Below are 19,791 nucleotides of genomic sequence, written 5' to 3'. Positions count from 1 at the left end.
CTTGGTGAATAGGACTCGGAATCAATTGTACAATTACCGTAGAATCAAAACGGGAGCTCCCTGTGGACATCTGTCCCTGGGAGCCATGACCAGCATGTTAAAAGACGCACAACGCCGACCTCCCCCCAGCAAAGTGACTCACTTTTTCAGCTCCTCTTCCAGTTCCTTGTTCTTCTCCTCCAGCCGGGCCTTGGCCTGGGTAACCGCCGCCAGCTCGCTATGCAGACCCTCCTTTTCGCATGCCAGCTCATCCATCTGGGCGATCAGGTCGTTCTTCACCACATTCAGAGCATTTCTAACCAAACACACACACGACTTAGTGCATGGTAATTAGGTGACATGGTCTTTGAGCAGAAGGTGGCAGCATTGTGCCACTGTTGGTCTTCCTTCTTTTTTCCCCCTTAATGCTGAAAGAAGACGGTTTGTAGACTATTTACTTTTCTAATATGACAAGCGACTGAATTGTAAAAGAGTATTATTTGCTTGCATCATATATATATATATATATATTTTTTTTTTATTATTATTTATTTCAATTTTTGTGAAATATGAAAAAAAAAAAAAAAAGTCATCTCTCAAATTGCGTTAGCAGTTACTAGGTGAGGAATGTGTGTAGACTGCAAATCAGCTTCTTTTTTACTCATCGGTTAATACATACTGCTAAAACAGGATTTTTTCTTTTTGTGTTGAGGATTATGTCTTTCAAAGTACATACTTGGTCTCTAGCAGCTGGGCATTCTCCTGGATAAGATGTTCCACCTCCCGCCCCATACCTTCAAAAGATGAGAGAAAGGGTCTTATCTTCTCATTTCCTGTCTAGAATGAAACATGTAATCATGAAATCATGAAAGGACAACGACAAAAAAAATAAAATAAAAAAATCATGAAAGGACCACAAAAAAAAGGAACGTTTTGCAAAACCCAGACAACAAGCAGATATTTTTGTCTCAATCCCAAACGTACATGAGAAACACACTGGACGTTATATTCTTACCTAGATAGTTGTAGTCTGTGGGTCATATCGGAGGAGAATGATTCAAACCAGAGAAAGGTGTAGGACACACATTTACTCACATCATAAGATGAACCACGACTGAGCAACTTGTATTGGACGCCACAATGTTTAGCACAGCACAACGCTACTTTCCAGGATACTGAGGCACCTGCTCCGATCTACATCAGTGCATTCAAACAGAGAGGCTGGGGGGAGCTGTGGACCATGTGGGTGGGGGTCAGACAGATTACTCAGGGAGCTGGAGAGGAGGTCTAGGGGTTGACGGTCGCGATACAAACCAGAGAACATGTCTGTCCAAAGAGACCAAAGAGCGACGCAATGCCAAAGAAAAAGACAGCTGATGACGGAGATGATGAAATGAAGAATGCTTGTAGATAATAGAGCGAAGTGTGCTATGCGATTTTGTGGTAATACAGTACAGTATAGTAAATGCAAATATTAACTTTTTGGTAGTACTAGAATTGGCCTTACCAAGCCCAAACGAAACCACGACCATGAGACCTTTGGGTTTCTGCCGATTCTGGCTGTCCAGAAGCAGCAGCAAATAATACTGCTGTGCAAGAGGTGAGCCAATTTTACGTCTTAATACGATGAGGAGAGTTTCTATGGCAGCAGACACCCGGAGTTTTTCTGCTTCGGCTAATATAATAAAAAAATAATTTAAGAGATCTGCTGGAAGGGAACAAGAGACTTTCAAAAACTCTGTTGTCAGTGCCGCATTGCGTCTATGGATGCAGCTGAAAGATTGTTTACGGACAACAACAAATGGGTGGCCAGGGAGTGTTAAGGGGATTCATGGGAATGGTTATTTAACATGTTTAAAGCCTGACATCGTGTGTGGTCGTGTAGAACCGAGCGAGAGGTTTCTCACCCAGCAGGTCGGCCCCTTCGTCTACATCTCCAATGAGGTCATTTCCCGCTGAAGACAATTCCTCAAACAATGACTCCGTGTTCCTGTCAAATGCCAGGTTCTCTACGCCACCTTTAGAAGGTGTGCTGGGGAGGGAAAGAAAGAAAAAAAGAAAGAAAGAAAGAAAGAAAGAAAGAAAAGCAAAGAGACAAAATATTAAACTTGATAGTATATTTTTCCAAATAGTAAAATTGTGCTATCAATTACAATACAGGTGACCATCGCTTTTAACAGGGGTATATGATTTAAACACAAACATTTAAGGTTAATAAAGATAAGACAAGATAACAACTGCGGGGGGATTTTCATTCATCTCATTTCAGGAATCTTGCATGAATCACATTTACAGTGTTACTGTATTTAAATCCAGAAAAAAAAGTGTGCAGATCCAATGCATTCAAATCCAGGTTTAATAGAGACTCAAAACTCAACACTTAATGATTTAACAAGACAAACGAGAATGTGACACTCAAAATGGGGAACTTTTCTTAAAGTGGTTTTCTCAAAGGTTGTTATGAATAAAACGGCGGGGTTTCTGGCGGTTTTCTTCAGCCGACCCCAGGTCAGGAAAGAAGAAAACTGCTATGTGACCGTGTGGTTCTGAAGACGGTAAATTAAGAGAGTGATCTGACCCGACCTGGTTCCCATGAAGCTGTTGAGGTCCATGTCCAGCTCCGGAGTGGACTCGATTATAGCTTGCACCTCAGACTTCTCCAGGGTTTCTGTCTCATCTAGTAAAGCTGAGATGAGATGAAAAGACGATAAGAAGCTTCCACCAAGAAGAGAAAAATATACAAACGCTAACACAACTATCTGACGAACTGACATGGTCCAGAAGGTTATGGGGAGGTAATGCATCTCTGTTGCATCTCTAATGACATGACCTCACTTTTTAATTAACACTCGACAAACACTATAGAATTGAGCAGGGAAATGGAGTTATTTCATGTTTAGTGCAGTTAGTGCCTATTCAGGCACTGTTCTGCCTGCAGTACTCACTGTCTCCTGCGGGGGCTGACTCGCTGCCCTGCTGCTGCGTTTCATGTCTGTCCTCCTGCACGGCTGAGATGTTCTTTCTTTTGTGTGGCTTCTCACTGCTGCGGTCCAGGTTGCTGTACAACCCCTGGGAGGTGGCCCGCTCCGCCACAGGTGTGCCCGCTGTTTCCGTGGTGACACCTGACAGGGGGGTGGCTGAAGAGGCGACAGACATTCCGCCCCGAGGAGATGTTGGCGTGGCAGAATGGAAGCCGCCAGCGCTTGATGATATTGGAGTCTTGGCTTTGGAGGTCGCACCTTGCGGCGACACATCGCCCAGTTTAGATCCCGCCCCCTGCTTGGACGAGGGAGTTCCCCTTTTGGGGTTGGCATTGGACATTTCATCCTAAAGATGAAGAGTGAGGAGATATGGAGAGGAAAGAACAACAGGAACAGCAAAGTAAAAAGTAGTGTTGATTTTCGAAATGTGATAAATCTCCACAGAAAACAATCAGAAAAACTCAGCAAAACACCAATTACACAAGTATTACATTCATTGTGTAAGTGTTACGTAATACATACGTTATGATACACAAGTCAAACTGAGCACAACAAAAACCAAAACACAAGTGCTTCGAGGAAATTCCAGGTTAGGAAATAAATGAATCAAACCGTGATAATAGCTGAAATGTACGTTACCACAAACGACAACCCCAACATGCATTTTAGTAGTTCACAAAAACAATACATGCAACCAAAACCCTTCGTCCGCGCAAATGTGCCCCTTTTTTAATACTGGAAAAAATAAATAAATCAATCAAACAATCCTACCTCCACTTTCAAGAACGTTTAAAAGAACAAAACACAGCTAGTAAGTGCACTTGGATCCAGCATCGGTGAGTCTTCAAAACTCATCCTGAGAAGCTGTTAGATTACTTCAAGTGCAGTCTGTATAGTTATATCATGCTGGAGCTCTCATGGTGGCTGACATGTGGCATGCACTCTTCACTTGGATGTGAGATTTGGTCAGCTCATCGCTGAACATCTTGCAACACAGCACAGCAAGTCATACACCCCAACTACTGTTAAACATACCAAAATAAAAGAGACATTTGTTTCTGTTCGACCTACAGACGCATCTTCCTTGGACTGCTCATCCGGCTGTTTGGCCAATTTGTCCCGGCAAATTTCACCGTCAGATCCGCTTATGGAGACCAGCGCCTCCAACTGATTGAGACAAGTATTTACAACAAAGAGCTTCCTCGCAACGGACTCGACAGTTATTAAAATCCAAGAATCTTTGGTAAAGATTCAGATCCAGATCAGGTCACATGTTACAAAAGGAAATAACATTGACGCTAAGAATCATAACTGGAGAATTTGAATGAAATTAAAGGATCATAACGGTGAGCATTTTTTTTTTTATTTGTTCATTTTGTTTTTTAAAAGACGGAAGTGCAATCGCTTTAAAAAGAAATTAACAAATAAAAAAATACGGCAAATTAAGTCAAATTCTAAAACACCTGTATGTAATCACCCTTTAAAGAAGGGAATTAGTGTGTTGCAAGTGCCGTCAGAACTCTGCCTCACATTCTGCTGACCCGGCGTGCCCACGCTTCCACAACAAACGATCAAATGGCTTTTCAACGGTGACCAGACATCTGGTGGTTTTAACGGCTAATGGCAACGCCATGTTGTACGCAGATTAATACAGAAAAAAGAGGGAACAGGGGGAGGCCTACACTCTGACGTCAGGGATGCCCTCACTCATAATCTGTTTTGTTTGGGTTGATCTCTTCACGCCAGACCAGCGGCAGCCTCAGCCCTATTAATAGCACGCTAGTGTTTGAAATAAATTACAAGATTATTGTGCACAAAGGGGCACGTTTCAGGGATCTGACTTAAAATCGGTAAAATAAGTATTAGACTCCAAAAATGAGAACATTGAAAGTTCACTCCTTTATTCAATACTCCTTTAGCAAAGATGAACCTTGCGTTACGCTTTCAGAATACGGCGTATTTGTGAGAAGAGGCGGCCTAGTGATGAGCTTATTATTTCATAAATAACTTTTAGAAAATGTTCAAATGACCTGAGGGAATCCCACGAAAACACAAGCTTAGGGTATGTGACCATAAGCTCTCTAAATGAGAGCCTCTGTTCGCATCTCTGTCCCTCCCTCTCTCTAAAGTATTCCCTTTCACTTCCTTTCACGGCATGCTGGCGTCGACCCTGTGCCATTGCTATGGCAGCACTGAATGACCGATCAAATGCCTTTTCCTGTCACTCTGATAATAGCTCGATCACACACACGGCCTGGAATTGGGGGAGAGCAGGGGAGAGGGAGGGAGAGAGGGATGAATATAGAGCTACGGCCATAGCGAGTCAGAGAGGGATAGAAAAAGCCCTGTCGCAGCCAGAGGAGTGACCGCTCGCTGTAAATCTTTTGGAAAATGTCAAGTCAGAGGGCGTAACAAAGACAGCGCTGTCTGTTTGCACTAAGCCTGGGGAAACCACGTGCTTGTCTGTGTGTGTTTTGGTCGGTGTGTATGTGCATATGTATGTGTGTGGGTAGGATTTTGTGAGAGGGATTCACTGTTACAATCCTACCCTTGGTCCCCCGTAAAGGAGTTCAGCAAGAATGGAGAAATGAAATGGGATAGCGGGTAAAGCCCATCCAAGTTACCCTTGACCACGAGTCAAAGAGGAGTTTGCTGGTTTTCCTTGTGTTCTCCACCTCCAACAACTTGTCAGCATGAGGGAAATCCAAACTGCACATAGGAGTGAGTTGATGTGTGTGAACCTGTGTGTGAGGGATGATGACAGGTGCACAGAGGGTGCAGTCAATGTATTTCAAATGAAAGGATAAACCAAAACTACATAGACCTAGCATCCCACCTCACTAACACCTGATTTCAAGAGGTCACTACATAAGCTCCTGTTATAACATATAAAAGTGTTGTGTATGGTAGTGTTGTATATGTGTTAAAGTGAAATGTATGTACATTTTCACAAATGGTTGTATTCGGAGGCAATAGAAGTGTGTGTGTGTGTGTGTGTGTGTGTGTGTGCGTGTGTATTTCCACAATACGTTGTATACCACTAATTTAAAGTCCCTGAAAAGTGAATTCAGTTCATTTTTGCAGTCCGGATTATTTGGGCGCAGCTAAATCATGGCACGGTGGCGCAGTGCATTGTACTGCTGCCTCACAGCAAGAAGGTCCTGGGTTCAATTTCCGCCTGGGGCGCTGTTGGTACCGTGCTCCGGCGGATTATCTCCCAAATAGGAGCCTTTCTGTGTGGAGTTTGCATGTTCTCCCCGTGCTCACATGAGGTTTCCCCCACCTCACGTCAGTAAGGACCCCCACCAAAAACATGCACACATCATCGTCTGACCAGCGATGGACACTCATCACCTGGTCCCCGGGCGCGTCCACGTATGCTGCCCACTGCTCCTGGCTGTGGCCCCGGAGGAAGGACAAGCCAGGATGGGTTAAATGCAGAGGAACCATTTCACTGGCCACCATCCAAAGCATGTGCATGTGTGTGTGTGTGTGCAAGCATGTGTTGTAGTGTGGTGTGCTGTGTGACAAATAAAGATTGTTCTTCTGTTCTTCTTCTTCATGAGTCGATGACGTAGAGCGGTCATACTTGGCATGACCCCTCCCCTCAACACTATATAAACAACAGGTTGAACCGTCGGAAACGGGCATCGGTGAAATAAGCTAAGCTAACAGTCTGGAGTTTGGGATAAAATGCTCGTTTGGGAATAAACACCTGGACCTAAAGGCGTATTCAGAGAGACCGTGAACTCATGCCCGTCACTAAAAAGAACCGCCCCGTTGGTTTGAACGCGCAGGGTTTGGTTACGTTAGCATTAGCTCCATGCTAGCAGGCCGCGGAGCCCCGAACTCTCCTGCGGAGGACGACAGAACAGGGGGCACCGGAGAGCAGGGAGTACCACACCTAGACAGTGGTGCTTTGAGGTGATCAACTAGAGACACAGGACTGGGTTCAGCAAAGGAATATTTTAACATGGAATTTACTCCAATGTAAATGTTTGACGCGATAAACTTCATTGGCCATGGTTTCATCGCCTTCAGCTGACAGGCCCCCTAGCGTCTCAGAGCAGAGGATACTGCCTTTTTTTCATGACTTTGAAACCTACCATATTTCCTGTAACAGTGACCAGGGCCTTTATTTACCTCAACTGCAGAGGGTAGCAGGCCTTTATTGGAAGCAGGGTTATATTAGTGGCAGGCTTTTATATCTATTTCCCTGTGTTTATTAAGTATATTTGTTCATATTTTAGTATGAATTTCAAATCAAACTTCTGTCTGGGTGCCATGCCATGCAAACACATGTATGGTGAAAAAAGAGAGACCTTGTGGCCACTCTAAAACTTGTGGTGTTAGCAGTTTAGAATTAGTTTTCTGAGTTTCTCTTGAACACAGCACTTCCTGCTTTGGAGAGAAAGAGTGGGGCATTTGCCACAAGAATTGATCAGCAGAAGCAGGGTAAATGAAATACATCTACAATAAAAACACTGTTTTATTTGCATAGTTTCGAGAAAAGATTGCTCTGATGGAGCTGCGGAGCTCCATAGCGCCGATCAGTTTTTCCCGGTCTGTATTTGAAGCAGGCTTTTATTTTTTCGTGTCGACCACACTTTCCCACCATTTATCAGAGGGCCGTTTTATATTTGACTACCGGTTTATAATTGAGGAAACACAGTAAATTTATATATGTGCCAATGTTTATTTTTTATTGTATTTTTTATTTATTTTTTTTAATCATTCAAATTTGGCTGGGTGTTTAATAACATATTTTTCTGTGGTGAGACAAACTCAGAAGATTTTCTTTTTTTCTTTAAAAGGGAAATGACATTTACAGCAGCTTTAAAGTTGATTTAGTTGTTAATAGTTATTTCCTAAAAACACTGGTGCAAGCACAAGTTTGTGTGCTGGCAATGCTTTTAGGCTATATGCCAGTGTTCTAGCTTTTTGTAATGGTGTAATGTTTCTTTTTATAAATAAAGAGTTGGAATTGTGGACTTTCACCGCTGTTAGAAAGACTTCCAACATTCTGGTACGGTGACATCCGTAGTGACCCGACCAGCATCTGAAGAGACTTTGCAGGCATGTTATTGCAAACAACGAATGCCTAATGAAAATTAATCATTAATATTCATGACCGGATGCTACTTGCAGAATGGTTACCAACAGCAACAATGTGAAGACACTCCAATTGGTACCACTTACTCTCCTTCCTGGGCTCCAAGCCACCCATGTCCGTACACACACACACGCACGCACGCACGCACGCACGCACGCACACGCACACGCACACGCACACACACACACACACACACACACACACACACACACACACACACACCAAATCCTTGCTTTCTCAATAGAATTGAACTCTCCTGTTGTCCTGTTGGCAGTGGAGTGGTGGAGCTTTTTTTTTCCCCTACAAACACTGGTCTGAAGGGAACTAACCGTGATGTCACCGTTTACCAGTTGTCGGGTGTGTGTACATGAGGGGGCACAGGGGAGAGCGCTTAAACTCACTGTTCCCTTTCCCCATTTACGACAGTATCGTTACACTTTACCACTGTTGGTCTACAACACAAGTGACTCAAAGGATGATACAACCAGGGCTTGTGAACATAACCTTTGTGTGTGTATGTGTTGGTGTGTGTGCGCTGAACTTTGATGTACGTGTTGCAGAGCGTTGTACCTTAAGGCTGGTGTTGGATTGTGGGTGGTTGAGGTCGTTGAACCTCCAGGGTTCCGACGTGGCGCCCACGTCTTCCCTCTGAAGGTCAGGGTTCAGACCATCACTCCTAGGCAGTGGGAATATGCCCATGGAGATTGGACGGTCCTTCCTGCACTCCCCGAGAGACACCAAGAAGAAAATGAAAAGCAAGGACCTCAAGTACTGCTTTTGTAATGGGGGTGAATGAGGGCAGATTGGATCGTTCCAAGTAGAGAACATGCTACACAAACCCATAAAAAAGGAACATACTTGTTTTTATTAAAAGTCTGGATACTTTTCTCCTTCCCATGGAGTGTGACACTGGAATAATGGATAATTTTGTGGGGCTGATTAAATGTTAATTTAGTTAGAATTCTGGGCCTATTACAAACCACATTAGAGGGACGATTGAACAACCATACAGAGGTAGTATAGTATGTTAAGTGCAAGGGAACTAAACCCCCTTGCCCAACTAACAGCAAATAATTGAACCTTGATCACATTACCACAATGAGTCCAACACAAAAAAACACCCATCCCAGCTTAAAAATAATAATAACATCTTAACTATTAGCATCTTCCAAATGAAAGATTGAAGCCGCCTAACAAGCAAAGTTTCCCTTACTGTGGCTAGGTACCAAAAAAGTACAGTGGGAGCACAACAATGGCTGACATGGTGAAAGAAGCAGGCATCCAGGCAGCATTGAAAGCCAGGAGCCAATAAACAATAGATGTGCCACTGTGTTTAGAGAGCCAGAGGTCACATGCAGGGCAGCATAATAGTGAGCAATAATGACTTTTTGTTTTTCTAGGAGAGTGGCAGAGTTAACCTAATGAGCTCAGTGACTTCAGGCTGTTGGTTGCTCTTGTAACAAAACAAAAGTGCAAATTGCAGATGTGCAATGCAATTTTTGAAGGGATGTTAAGGATAGATGTGAAGCTCCAGCTTGGTGCAGAGAGCACCAACATTTTCCCCAGGTAGTCTAGTATTATCTGTCTCCAAATCTCTACCTCTCTCTCTTGACCCACTTTCAGTCTGCAGTATCATGCTGGCTGACTAAAGCACAGCAACACAGACGGCAACCACACAGTGACTGCATGGCCACAAAACTGTCAATAAAATGGAGATGAGGATCACAAGAGTAGTAAGATGGAGTAGAGATCAGCCTGCTTGAAGATAAAGAATTCCATTTTATGTGCACAACCAATGTGCTCTCACAAAAATACGAACACTCGCCGACACACAGAAACACACACTGATGTACCTGCAGGCCCTGGGGATGGAGGGCAGGGACGGCAGGGCAGGTAAGCTGCCAGTAGAGACAGAGTAGTGAACCAGTAGCAGCACAGATAGCGAGACCAGTATGGCAGAGTTGATAACCACTGCTCCCCCAACGAAGCCAAAAACAAACAGCAGCATACACCCGGGGCTCATGGCCCCCCCAGTACATGGCCCACTGCCCCACCACCAGGGGGACTAGGGTGTAGGGGGGTACAGCCAGTAAAACAGAACTGTCAAGCAGAGCGTAGGGGTGACGGGCGTGGGTGGTTAATCTCTTCGGCAGGTGTCGAAAAAGTCGCAGGAAGACAAAAAAAAACAGCCCAAACTCCTCCCGGTTGTGGGCTGAAAGAATCTCCAAGATAACCCAGGTGGATGCTTGCTTCCCTGACGGGTGGTGTCTCCACTCGTCACTCCTCCTAGGGCAGAGGTTTCATTAGCAGTCTTGCTGTATCCTGCTTAGTTGGAGTCGGAGTCGGAGTCAATGGAGACCAAGGAGAAAGTGTGTTGTTAGCGCCTGACAATGTGCTGTGAGGCTCAGTAGAGAGAGAGAGAGAGAGAGAGAGAGAGAGAGAGAGAGAGAGAGAGAGAGAGAGAGAGACGAATGAGTGAGCGTCACAACAACAGTAATCCCAGTGGTGGAGGCAGACGAGCCAGCGAAGGTTGATTACAGCGACGCGGCGCCAGAGATTAGAACAGCGCCGGGTGTTGACAGGGAGAGGGAAGGACGGAAGACGCAGTTTGATAACAGTTTCCTCTCGTGTTTCCAGGAGCCAGGTGATCCTGCCCGCCCACCTTTCCCTTTTCTCCTCTGCTGAGCAGCAACTGCAATCCAGAATTCTTTGACTGCGCTGTCCCTTTCTCTCTCTCTGACTGGCTGTCCTCCGATGAGCAAAAACCCCCCACAACCGCTCCTCTCTCTCTCTCTCTCTCTCTCTCTCTCGCTCGCTCTCTCTCCCACACACTGTCTCTCACTCGCTCTCGGATGCTGAGGCAGCTCGTTCCGTATGGCTCCTCTCAGCCTGCAGCTCATTGGCTGCAATCGGGGGAGACTAAGCCGCGTGGGGGGGCTGCCTCTGGGAACTGGCCACGAGTCAGAATTATGCACAGGAAGGGAGCCCTGGCTGCACGTTGGTTTCAATGGAAAATGGAAAATAATGATATCTTAAAAAAGGCATTTCTGTTTCTCTTTGGGTAAAAAAAAAAATGCACATGGATTTATCAGCCAGACAGAGTACTTCCTGCTAGTACCTTGTTGTTTCTGTGTGTCTGGGATTTCTAACATGTGACGTCACCTGCTCAGAAAGATGTAGATTGGTGACAGTGTGTTGCCAAGTCGACGGGGCTCGATCAATGATTGGCTCAAAAAAGGGGCACGGCCACAAGACCAATGATCGCTGGTCTTGTGATTGTTTGGACTGATTGGTCGAATCTTACATATCCAAAAGTCATTGATTTTTAAATGTAGCTCCTAGCTTGTTTTTGTTTGAGACTCCATGCGATTTAGTTTTCAAAGCCAGTAGGTGGAATGAATTTGATGCAACTATACACGTACAAAAGCTGGTTGGTAATCACGTTGTAGTTAAACATGTTGTAGGTAGTAATGCTGTAGTAATTCTAATCATGTTAGAGCCTTCACCAAACAATTAAGCCATTGCCAACTTTGTTACCTTTAGGTTTTCAATCAGCCACAACATTTAAACCACTGACAGGTGAAGTGAATAACATTGGTCATCTGGTTCCAGTGGCACCTGTCAAGAGGTGGTTAGGCAGCAAGTGAACAGTCAGTTCTTGAAGTTGATGTGTTGGAAATAGGAAAAATGGGCAAGGGTAAGGATCTGAGCGACGTTAACAAGGGCCAAGTTGTGATGGCTAGACGACTGGGTCCAGGTCGGGCCCAGGGCGGGGGGGGGGGGCGTGGATGCTTGGCTGGTTGGCTGGTTGCAGTTTGGCGGGCCTCGCATTTGTTTGGGGCGTTGGTGGGCATGGGGGTCCTGCCGACTCGCCTGTGGGGCGGGCAGTTTTGGAGGGACGTCAGCCTGTTGGCATGGGACCTGGCTCCGGGCCTGTGGTCCGCACCTGCGTCATACACCTGCACGCGGAGGTGGGTTATATCTATGCGCTTTGGGGTGCAGGGTCTCCTCCTGCTCTCTGGGACCAGTTTATGCTGCTTGGGCCGTGCGTGGGTGTTGCTCTGTGGTCTGCCGGCCGGCTTCTCTCGGGGCTGGGGAGTCTTCTGTGGCTGCAGGGAATGGTGCTCGGGGCTTTCCTGCGGTCGTGGAATGTCTATATCGCCTGGGGACTAAGGAGTGGCGACGGGGCCTTTTCCGCTGCTTGGAGGCGCTACGATATATTTCCGACCTCATACACCAGAACTAATTCAGACAAGTCCTGTGCACCATGGACATGGAACTAACCCTATTTTTTAGCTCTATCTTTATTATTCTCACCCGTAGTCATTCCCCCCTCTTGGAGTAGTAATGATGATTAGTTGTTTATAGACCAAAACATGGTAAGATCGTTATCCAAAGAGTGGGATTGGTGGTGGTTCTGTATAACAAAAAGCTGTGATCTTTTCATCCTACAAGTCGTCCACAGGACAGAGTTATTGCAGCAGTTCTTGATGATTAAAGAATGAATAAAGAGTTGCATTGCAGGTTGAGAAGTGAAGCTCCACTTGCAGACTAACTCTGTCCTAGATGCAATGGCACAAATATTCTGTGTTGTAGGCCAAGCATGCTGATAGCACAGGTAAAAAAATATATAATAAATAAATAAAATAAATAGGTAAATAAATAAGCAATTAAGCAAATAAATAAGTAAGTAAGTAAGTAAATAAATAAATACATAAAACAAATAAAAATAAAAGCAGAAAGCAGCTGTGATTTCGGTTTGTGTTGTGCGGGAGGTGGCCTCACCGTAATCTCACTGAACTTGTGTCCCCGGCCACAGAGTGCTCTGTGGCCGGGGCTGCAGTGTGCTGGTTCTTGCTGCGCTCCAGGTGCTCCATGTAGCTGTGGATCATCTGGGAGGCAAAAAGGAGAGATTGCCTTCTCCACTTACTGTTTTTTTTTGGCACAAACATACAAAAATCCGGTAAATACAGATGTACAAATTTTCCAGATTTCTGTCCCATTTCACTGTGTTCTTTGGACGGCTTTTAATTTAAAAAAGGTTGTACCTGGAAGATTTGGCATTGTTGGTGATATACCGCCAACTATTGTTGACCAACAGATTTGTTAAACTACAGACATCAGCTATTTCAAAACAATGGAGCATCTGGTCCCTTAGCCATCAACAGCTACTTCAAATCCCTGTCTGAACTTTAAAGTCACTTTATGGTTGGAAGACGTAAAAACTCTCCCTCATAAAATCTTTGCTGAGAGGTTTTGGTATGATCCAGTCAGAAAAGACAGAGTGAGACCTCTCACCATGTTGGACCGTTGATGCTAGTCACGTGACATCTACATTTGTGTCCAGGCACAGCTGTAACAGTCAGGCCCAAAATCAGCTCACCCCACAGGATGAGTGTGGCACGTTTTTCTCTATTCATACTACTCCAATTCGAGTGTCTTGTTTGCGCATTGGGGTGCCCGCTAGTGATGCATTATAGACATGCCAAAAATATTACACTTGATTATTCTACCGCAGCAGTTCCTCATCTTTCAGTGGTTTTGTATTGCGACAAAATAAATAATATATTATGAAAAAATATATGGCCTCAATATAACTACCCATAATGCAATGTACATTCAACACCAAAATGTTTCATGCCATCTGCTGTAACAAAATATTTTTGCACCAACGTGCATGTAGGGTAAATCTGACTTCTCCGTCCTCCTCCCTGGTCGTACAGCAAGTAAGCTGCAACTCCAAAGTTTTACATTTATCCGCGGGATGGACATACAGTACACTGCCCAACGGGCTTTTCACATTGAACACACTTCTGCACCCCAAACCGTTTAAAAAAATGTGGTGGACTAGAAAATACGGATTTTGTAAAAGTAAAAAGAAAAACTCAAATAAAGCAGATACACTACTCACAAAAAGTAAGGGATATTTGGCTTTCGGGTGAAATTTCAGGATAAACCTAAAATGCACTATAACCTTTACAGGGGAACTTAATTTGACCTTCTCTAAACTTTTGAATGCACATGTCCAACTGTTCAATGTTTCAGTACTTTTTGCACAACTTGCTGTTCTCTAACAAGGAGCTGAACAGCAAAATTCACAACAGGTGTTTGATCCATGAATCGACCAATACATTTCCTGGTTCAATTAGAATTGGTATTTAAACAGTCCTCTTCATCATGCTGTTCACATTTTGACATCATGAGACCAAGACGACACCTAACAACTGATCAACAGTACCTCACCATTGCGAGGCTTCAAACAGGATGTTCTCAGAGGGAAGTGGCCACTGAGCTTAGAATGTCACAGAGTGTCATCAGCAGCTTGCAACAGAGATACAGAGACTGGAAGAGTCACAGAAAGGCATAGAAGTGGACGTCCTTTGACCACATCCACATTGATGACCGCTTCATTGTGAACAGTGCCCTGCGGAAACGGATGATGAATGCCACTCAACTCCAGGCACTTTTAAGGGAAGTGAGAGGCACAACAAATGTCACGTCAGACCATTCTAAACCATTTACATCAGCGTGGTCTGCGTGCTAGACGACCTGCAAGTGTACCTGACCACACCACCAGGCACAGGCATCATCGTCTTGCACGGGCCAGGGAGAATTTACGCTGGACGAGGGACCAGTGGGCCTCAGTGCTGTTCTCTGATGAAAGTTGATTCACGTTGAGCAGAAATGATGGCTGCCAACGATGTTGGAGACGTCAAGGAGGGCGCTATGCATCAGCCACTGTTGTCACCAGACGAGCCTTTGGTGGTGGTGGTGTTACAGTGTGGGCAGGTGTGTCTAGTCAATACAGAACTGCCCTACACTTTGTGAATGGTACAGTGACAAGCCCATACTACCTGAATAACATCATTAATCCAGTCATTGTGCCCCTGCATGAACAACACAGGCCTCATTTCATCTTCATGGACGACAATGCTCCAGCTCATGGAGGTGGCATCATTAGGGAACGGCTGCTGGAGACTGGGGTACCTCAAATGGAGTGGCCTGCACTTTCTCCAGACCTGAATCCCATAGAAAATCTATGGGATCAGCTGAGTCGCCGTGTAGAGGCTCGTAATTCTGTGCCCCAGAACCTCAATGACCTGAGGGCCACCCTTCAAGAAGAGTGGGGGGCCATGCCTCAACAGACAATAAGTTGACTTGTGAACAGCATGAGACGTCGTTGTCAAGCTGTAATTGATGCTCAAGGGCACATGACAAGTTATTGAGACATTGACATTTTTTGTTGTGGTATACCCACCGCTGTTGTTGGCTTTTGTTTCAATCAATTGTTTGAGATAAGGAAATCACCATTGCATGCTTCTACTTAAATGCCCTACTTTCATGATATAATATCACTGTAGCGTGAACTTTTTACATTTTCCATAAATTTCACCCGAAAGCCAAATATTCCCTAACTTTTTGTGAGTAGTGTGCCTCAAAATCGTATTTAAGCATAGAAATTAAGTAGAATAATATAGTATAAGAACAGTTTGCTACTTTCCATCTTGGCAAACAAGCGTCTTAAAAAAATAACACACACACACACACACACACACACACACACACACACACACACACACACACACACACACACACACACACACACACACACACACACACACACACACACACACACTACCTCTGTGTGTCTCTGATGAAGGGAATTGTATTCCTTTCGAAGTTCTGTCTCTCTCTCCTCCAATCTGCTAACTGGAAATAAAGAAATAAGTAAAGAAAGAGGGAAGGAAAAAAAAGGAAGGAGAAATTTGTTAAAATAACTCCGGCAAAACAAACATCAGACCCTTTGAAATCATAATGAATTGAAAAGCAATCAGCGCCAATTAGAGTTATTAAATTAGAAACGCAAAAGAAACATAGATCAAACGATTCCAAACAGATTATCCTTGATTCCAAGATCTAGTAATAAAAATAATAATAAATCTGTTGAGTGGTATTATGTGATTTAGGCTTGTTTAGTTTAACTGTAATGCTCACTCAGAGCCACAAGAGGTCCTCAATGTAATAACAAAGGTCTGCACTATGAGGACAACAATGCTGAAGCTCTCACGCCTCAGAGTCAACAAGATCTAAAGCTTATGTTAAAGATGACAAACGTACAGAGCAACGGCGAACCTGACAATCCTACAAAGATTTAAAACACTTGCATAAACGGGTAGCATGTCGTCTATTACTTTGCATGGGTTCACATTTCAATATTTTGATGAATGATTATATAGGCATTCATCAATATAGAAGCCTTGAATATGGCCAAAGGCATATATACGACTTGTGTAATTCACAATACACTCTATAAATATAAAAGTTCAAACAAATATGATTTTCACAGACCTTCTTTTGATGTTATAAATACCTCTGATAGAAGGGCATGGATTTTATTTTTTATTCATTTAACTACTATCATGGATGCATGGAGGGAACTGTATTGTGAGGAAGATAAGATAATTGATCCCTGGGGGTAAATTAGGGTAATTAGAAGGAAATTAAGAAACATGAGATCTGATGGGACTTTTCTCAGTGTGTAAGGATACGCAGAAGCAATGCAGTAGAGTCCTCCCATGTGAGAAAACCCAAAACGCTATTGTGTTGAGGACTTTTGTCAAATCCTCATAGAGAGAATCTTTTCTTTAGATGATTAAGGATTCAATTTTAAATAGGGGTTACAGTTTTAGAGATTAAGTGTGAGGGGTTAGAGGTCACATTTATGTGCTGTGTGTGTGTGTGTGTGTGTGTGTGCTCGCGCGCACGCACGCACGCACGCACACACGCAGGTGGTTGTGTGTGCGCATGACCCAAATGATCTACACCAGGCTTCCTTTTACTGATTTACAGTTCTTCAAATTCTGCGTAAAAACAGTATTTCAGGACATGGAGGAAACTTAGAAAAAACAACTAGACAGAAAAGCAGAAGTGAGCAATTAAAAGTGGGAGATAAAAATAGATTTGCTTTTTCTTGGGACCATTTACCAATTCTTTTCAAGCTCTAATGTGGCATGTAATGCTCCGTCAACGGAACAAACAACCAGGCACACAAGTTGGGCCCAAGTCATTTCCAGATCATGTGGTTTCTCTTTTACGGTAATACCGTGCAAGGCATTACACGTTACAGAATTTAACAAATTTATAGGGGGGGGTGGGGTTCCAATTACCACATACAGTGAATTTATCAGGGTTGCCCCCGACTAAAGATTTTCCTGGTCAACTATTAGTCGTTAGTTCAAGGCATTAGTCGACAAATCGTCGGACATTTACAATATTAACTTAATTATTTAATATGTTTTTGGGGCATCAGAAAATGGTTTGACTTCCAGGGCGGAAACAGAATGTAATAACTAACACTGTTAACCCTGTGCTACAATACAGCTAAATCAAAACCTAATAACGAGCTTTTAAAATATACATTCAATTTACAAGTACTGCGCGGTACGCACGCGTGAAGCGGGCTGCCTGATAATTACACCGGTTAAACATTACATCGGTTAAACCTATTAATATTTAATTAATGCACACATTTAAAACGTGTAGTTTAAATCATAAACTTGTCGGGCGCTTTTACCGGGGCTGCGGATCGCGCCTGTAAATCCGTGCAGGGTCACCCGTGATCTCCCTCTTTGCTGCGCCCCGCCCTGCTGCCGTCGGGGTATTTAAAATACGATTTGGTTATTGAAGAATGGGATTAATGGTTTCTAATGGCTCCTATAATATACACAACAATTTTTATAATGTAATATTTATTCCGATTTTTAGACCCTTCGGCTTCTTCTGAATGTGTCGGAGCAACCAGCAAGGAGACTGAACATTTATGTTTGTTAAAATTTGTGTCAAATTAAAAGCCCTCTAGCGCTTCATACAGGGGTTCAGCCATATATGTTTCAAGGTTAATTTTGACAAGGCACAGCTCCCTAATGGCACATCAGGCTAACAAAGTCAAAAGATCCGTTAATTAGCCGATGCGTTTTCACAGGTTTCAATGTGTGTGTGTGTGTGTGTGTGTGTGTGTGTGTGTGTGTGTGTGTGTGTGTGTGTGTGTGTGTGTGTGTTCATCCTGTTGCTGAACACAATTGTGTCCCTTGCAAACAGTATGAGGACAAAAGCAGTGGAGGTTGTATTCAGGATAAAGCAGTCTATATTCATCTATACAAAGCTCATATCAAACACTTTGATTGGCCTTTTGGTTTTTCGTTGATGTATATTTCTTGACCAAGGAGATATGACAAAAAATAAATAATACATAAATACTTAATTGCTACACCACAAGAATATGAGGGTGAAAGTGTTTGATCGTTATTAGTATTGTAATTGACATTACCACACCAAAACGTAGCCTACCAAACACAGTGAGTCCATTTGGATTTGCCAACTCTGTGCACTGCAGAGTAAAGATGTGGGAGACAACACTGCCAAATCAGAAGGGATGGGGTTTGCATATTCTAAATATGAGGGACATATTTTACTATGGACAACACTGACACTGCAACCTTTGTGGCTGCAGCTACACCAAAATAATCAGAAGGTTGATTTTAAGTGAACGGAAGACCAAAGCGTAGCGTCACTGCCTCTTCAAAGAGTGTGACAGAGAGAGGGAGGGAGAATTCAGACAGACAGACAGACAGACAGACAGACACACACACACACTCTGTTTGTGCTGGGATTATATACTGGACTTACTCTGGTCTGCATAGTTCTTGGTCTTTAGCTCTAGTTGGCGTGTGTGCGACTCCAGTATCACGAGGCGACACTGGAGATCCTTCTTCTCTTCATCCTGCGAGTCCTCAAGTGTGATGTACTTCTGCAGACGGACAGAGAGAGAGAGAGAGAGAGAGAGAGAGAGAGGGGGGAGAAGGAAACCAAATCCTGGATCAGTTTTCAATGCAGCGATCTTGGCTTTCGTCCCGGGCCCTCGTGTGTTGACAGCCACAACGAGATGAGGAATCCAACACCTGCGCGACACGGGGCAGACGGGTCACTTCCTCTTTGTTGTTCTCGGCAAAAGACCACCTGACATTGGCTTTTCGCTCCGTAGGAACCTAAATGTGGCCTTGCCGTGGCCCCACCCAGAGTTGGGTCAGGCCGGGTGATGTGTAGTAATTAGGGCTGGCTGTCAATCGATTGAAATATTTAATGGCATGATCGTCCACGTTAACCGAAAATTAATCGCAATCACAAATAAATCGCAATTGTCCTGGTTTTCACCACAATTCAAATAATAATATTACACTTGTTTTCAGCGCTTACATGGACGTTTATGTTCTGTCCCACTCATTACCTAACCCAATCAAAAAATTAAAAAATAATGCACCACACGTCGGAATTCAACACTTATTTGTCTGTATGTGTGTCAATCAATCAACGTTGCTGTTGCTAGCCTATCATAGCCGCCGATACAGATACTGTCAGACAGAGCCACAAGTGTCATAGGCTGCCTATGACACTTGTGGCTCTGTCTGACAGTATCTGTCTATGGTGCATGCATAAGTGCACATACCAGTCAACCCTCCAGTTTTCCCTGGGATCCTCCCATATTTTGCCTCCTCTTCTCTCCCGCTGTCCCCCGGTTGAATATTTTCCCGTAAATTTCCAGTATTTTAAAAGGGAACCTAGAATGCTTTTCCTTATTTTCTTTCGTATGTATGTAACAATGGCGGATGTTCGTATTAGATGTGGCCAAAGTGTCAAATAAAGAGGGAAACTAAGGAGGTT

The 19,791-nt window shown here is 43.9% G+C and overlaps 1 protein-coding gene across 2 annotated transcripts in view; it reads right to left on the bottom strand.

The window, feature by feature from the left end:
• Window positions 1–19,791, bottom strand: part of spag9b (sperm associated antigen 9b) — a 48,190-nt gene that overhangs the window by 14,087 nt on the left and 14,312 nt on the right. For both annotated transcript variants that reach the window (XM_080021442.1, XM_080021443.1), the window contains exons 2-10: window positions 18,760–18,880; window positions 15,713–15,783; window positions 12,859–12,965; window positions 8,644–8,791; window positions 2,925–3,306; window positions 2,563–2,665; window positions 1,887–2,011; window positions 716–773; window positions 143–295 (exon numbers count right to left, since the gene is read on the bottom strand). In XM_080021442.1, the coding sequence (XP_079877568.1) occupies window positions 143–295; window positions 716–773; window positions 1,887–2,011; window positions 2,563–2,665; window positions 2,925–3,306; window positions 8,644–8,791; window positions 12,859–12,965; window positions 15,713–15,783; window positions 18,760–18,880 (1,268 nt within the window). The remainder of the gene's footprint in view (window positions 1–142; window positions 296–715; window positions 774–1,886; window positions 2,012–2,562; window positions 2,666–2,924; window positions 3,307–8,643; window positions 8,792–12,858; window positions 12,966–15,712; window positions 15,784–18,759; window positions 18,881–19,791) is intronic.

The sequence above is a fragment of the Zeus faber genome (genome assembly GCF_960531495.2).
Source record: "Zeus faber genome assembly, chromosome: 20".
NCBI classification, from domain to species: domain Eukaryota; kingdom Metazoa; phylum Chordata; class Actinopteri; order Zeiformes; family Zeidae; genus Zeus; species Zeus faber.
Note: the sequence above shows the minus strand (reverse complement) of the source record. Positions and strands in the feature narration are given on the sequence as shown.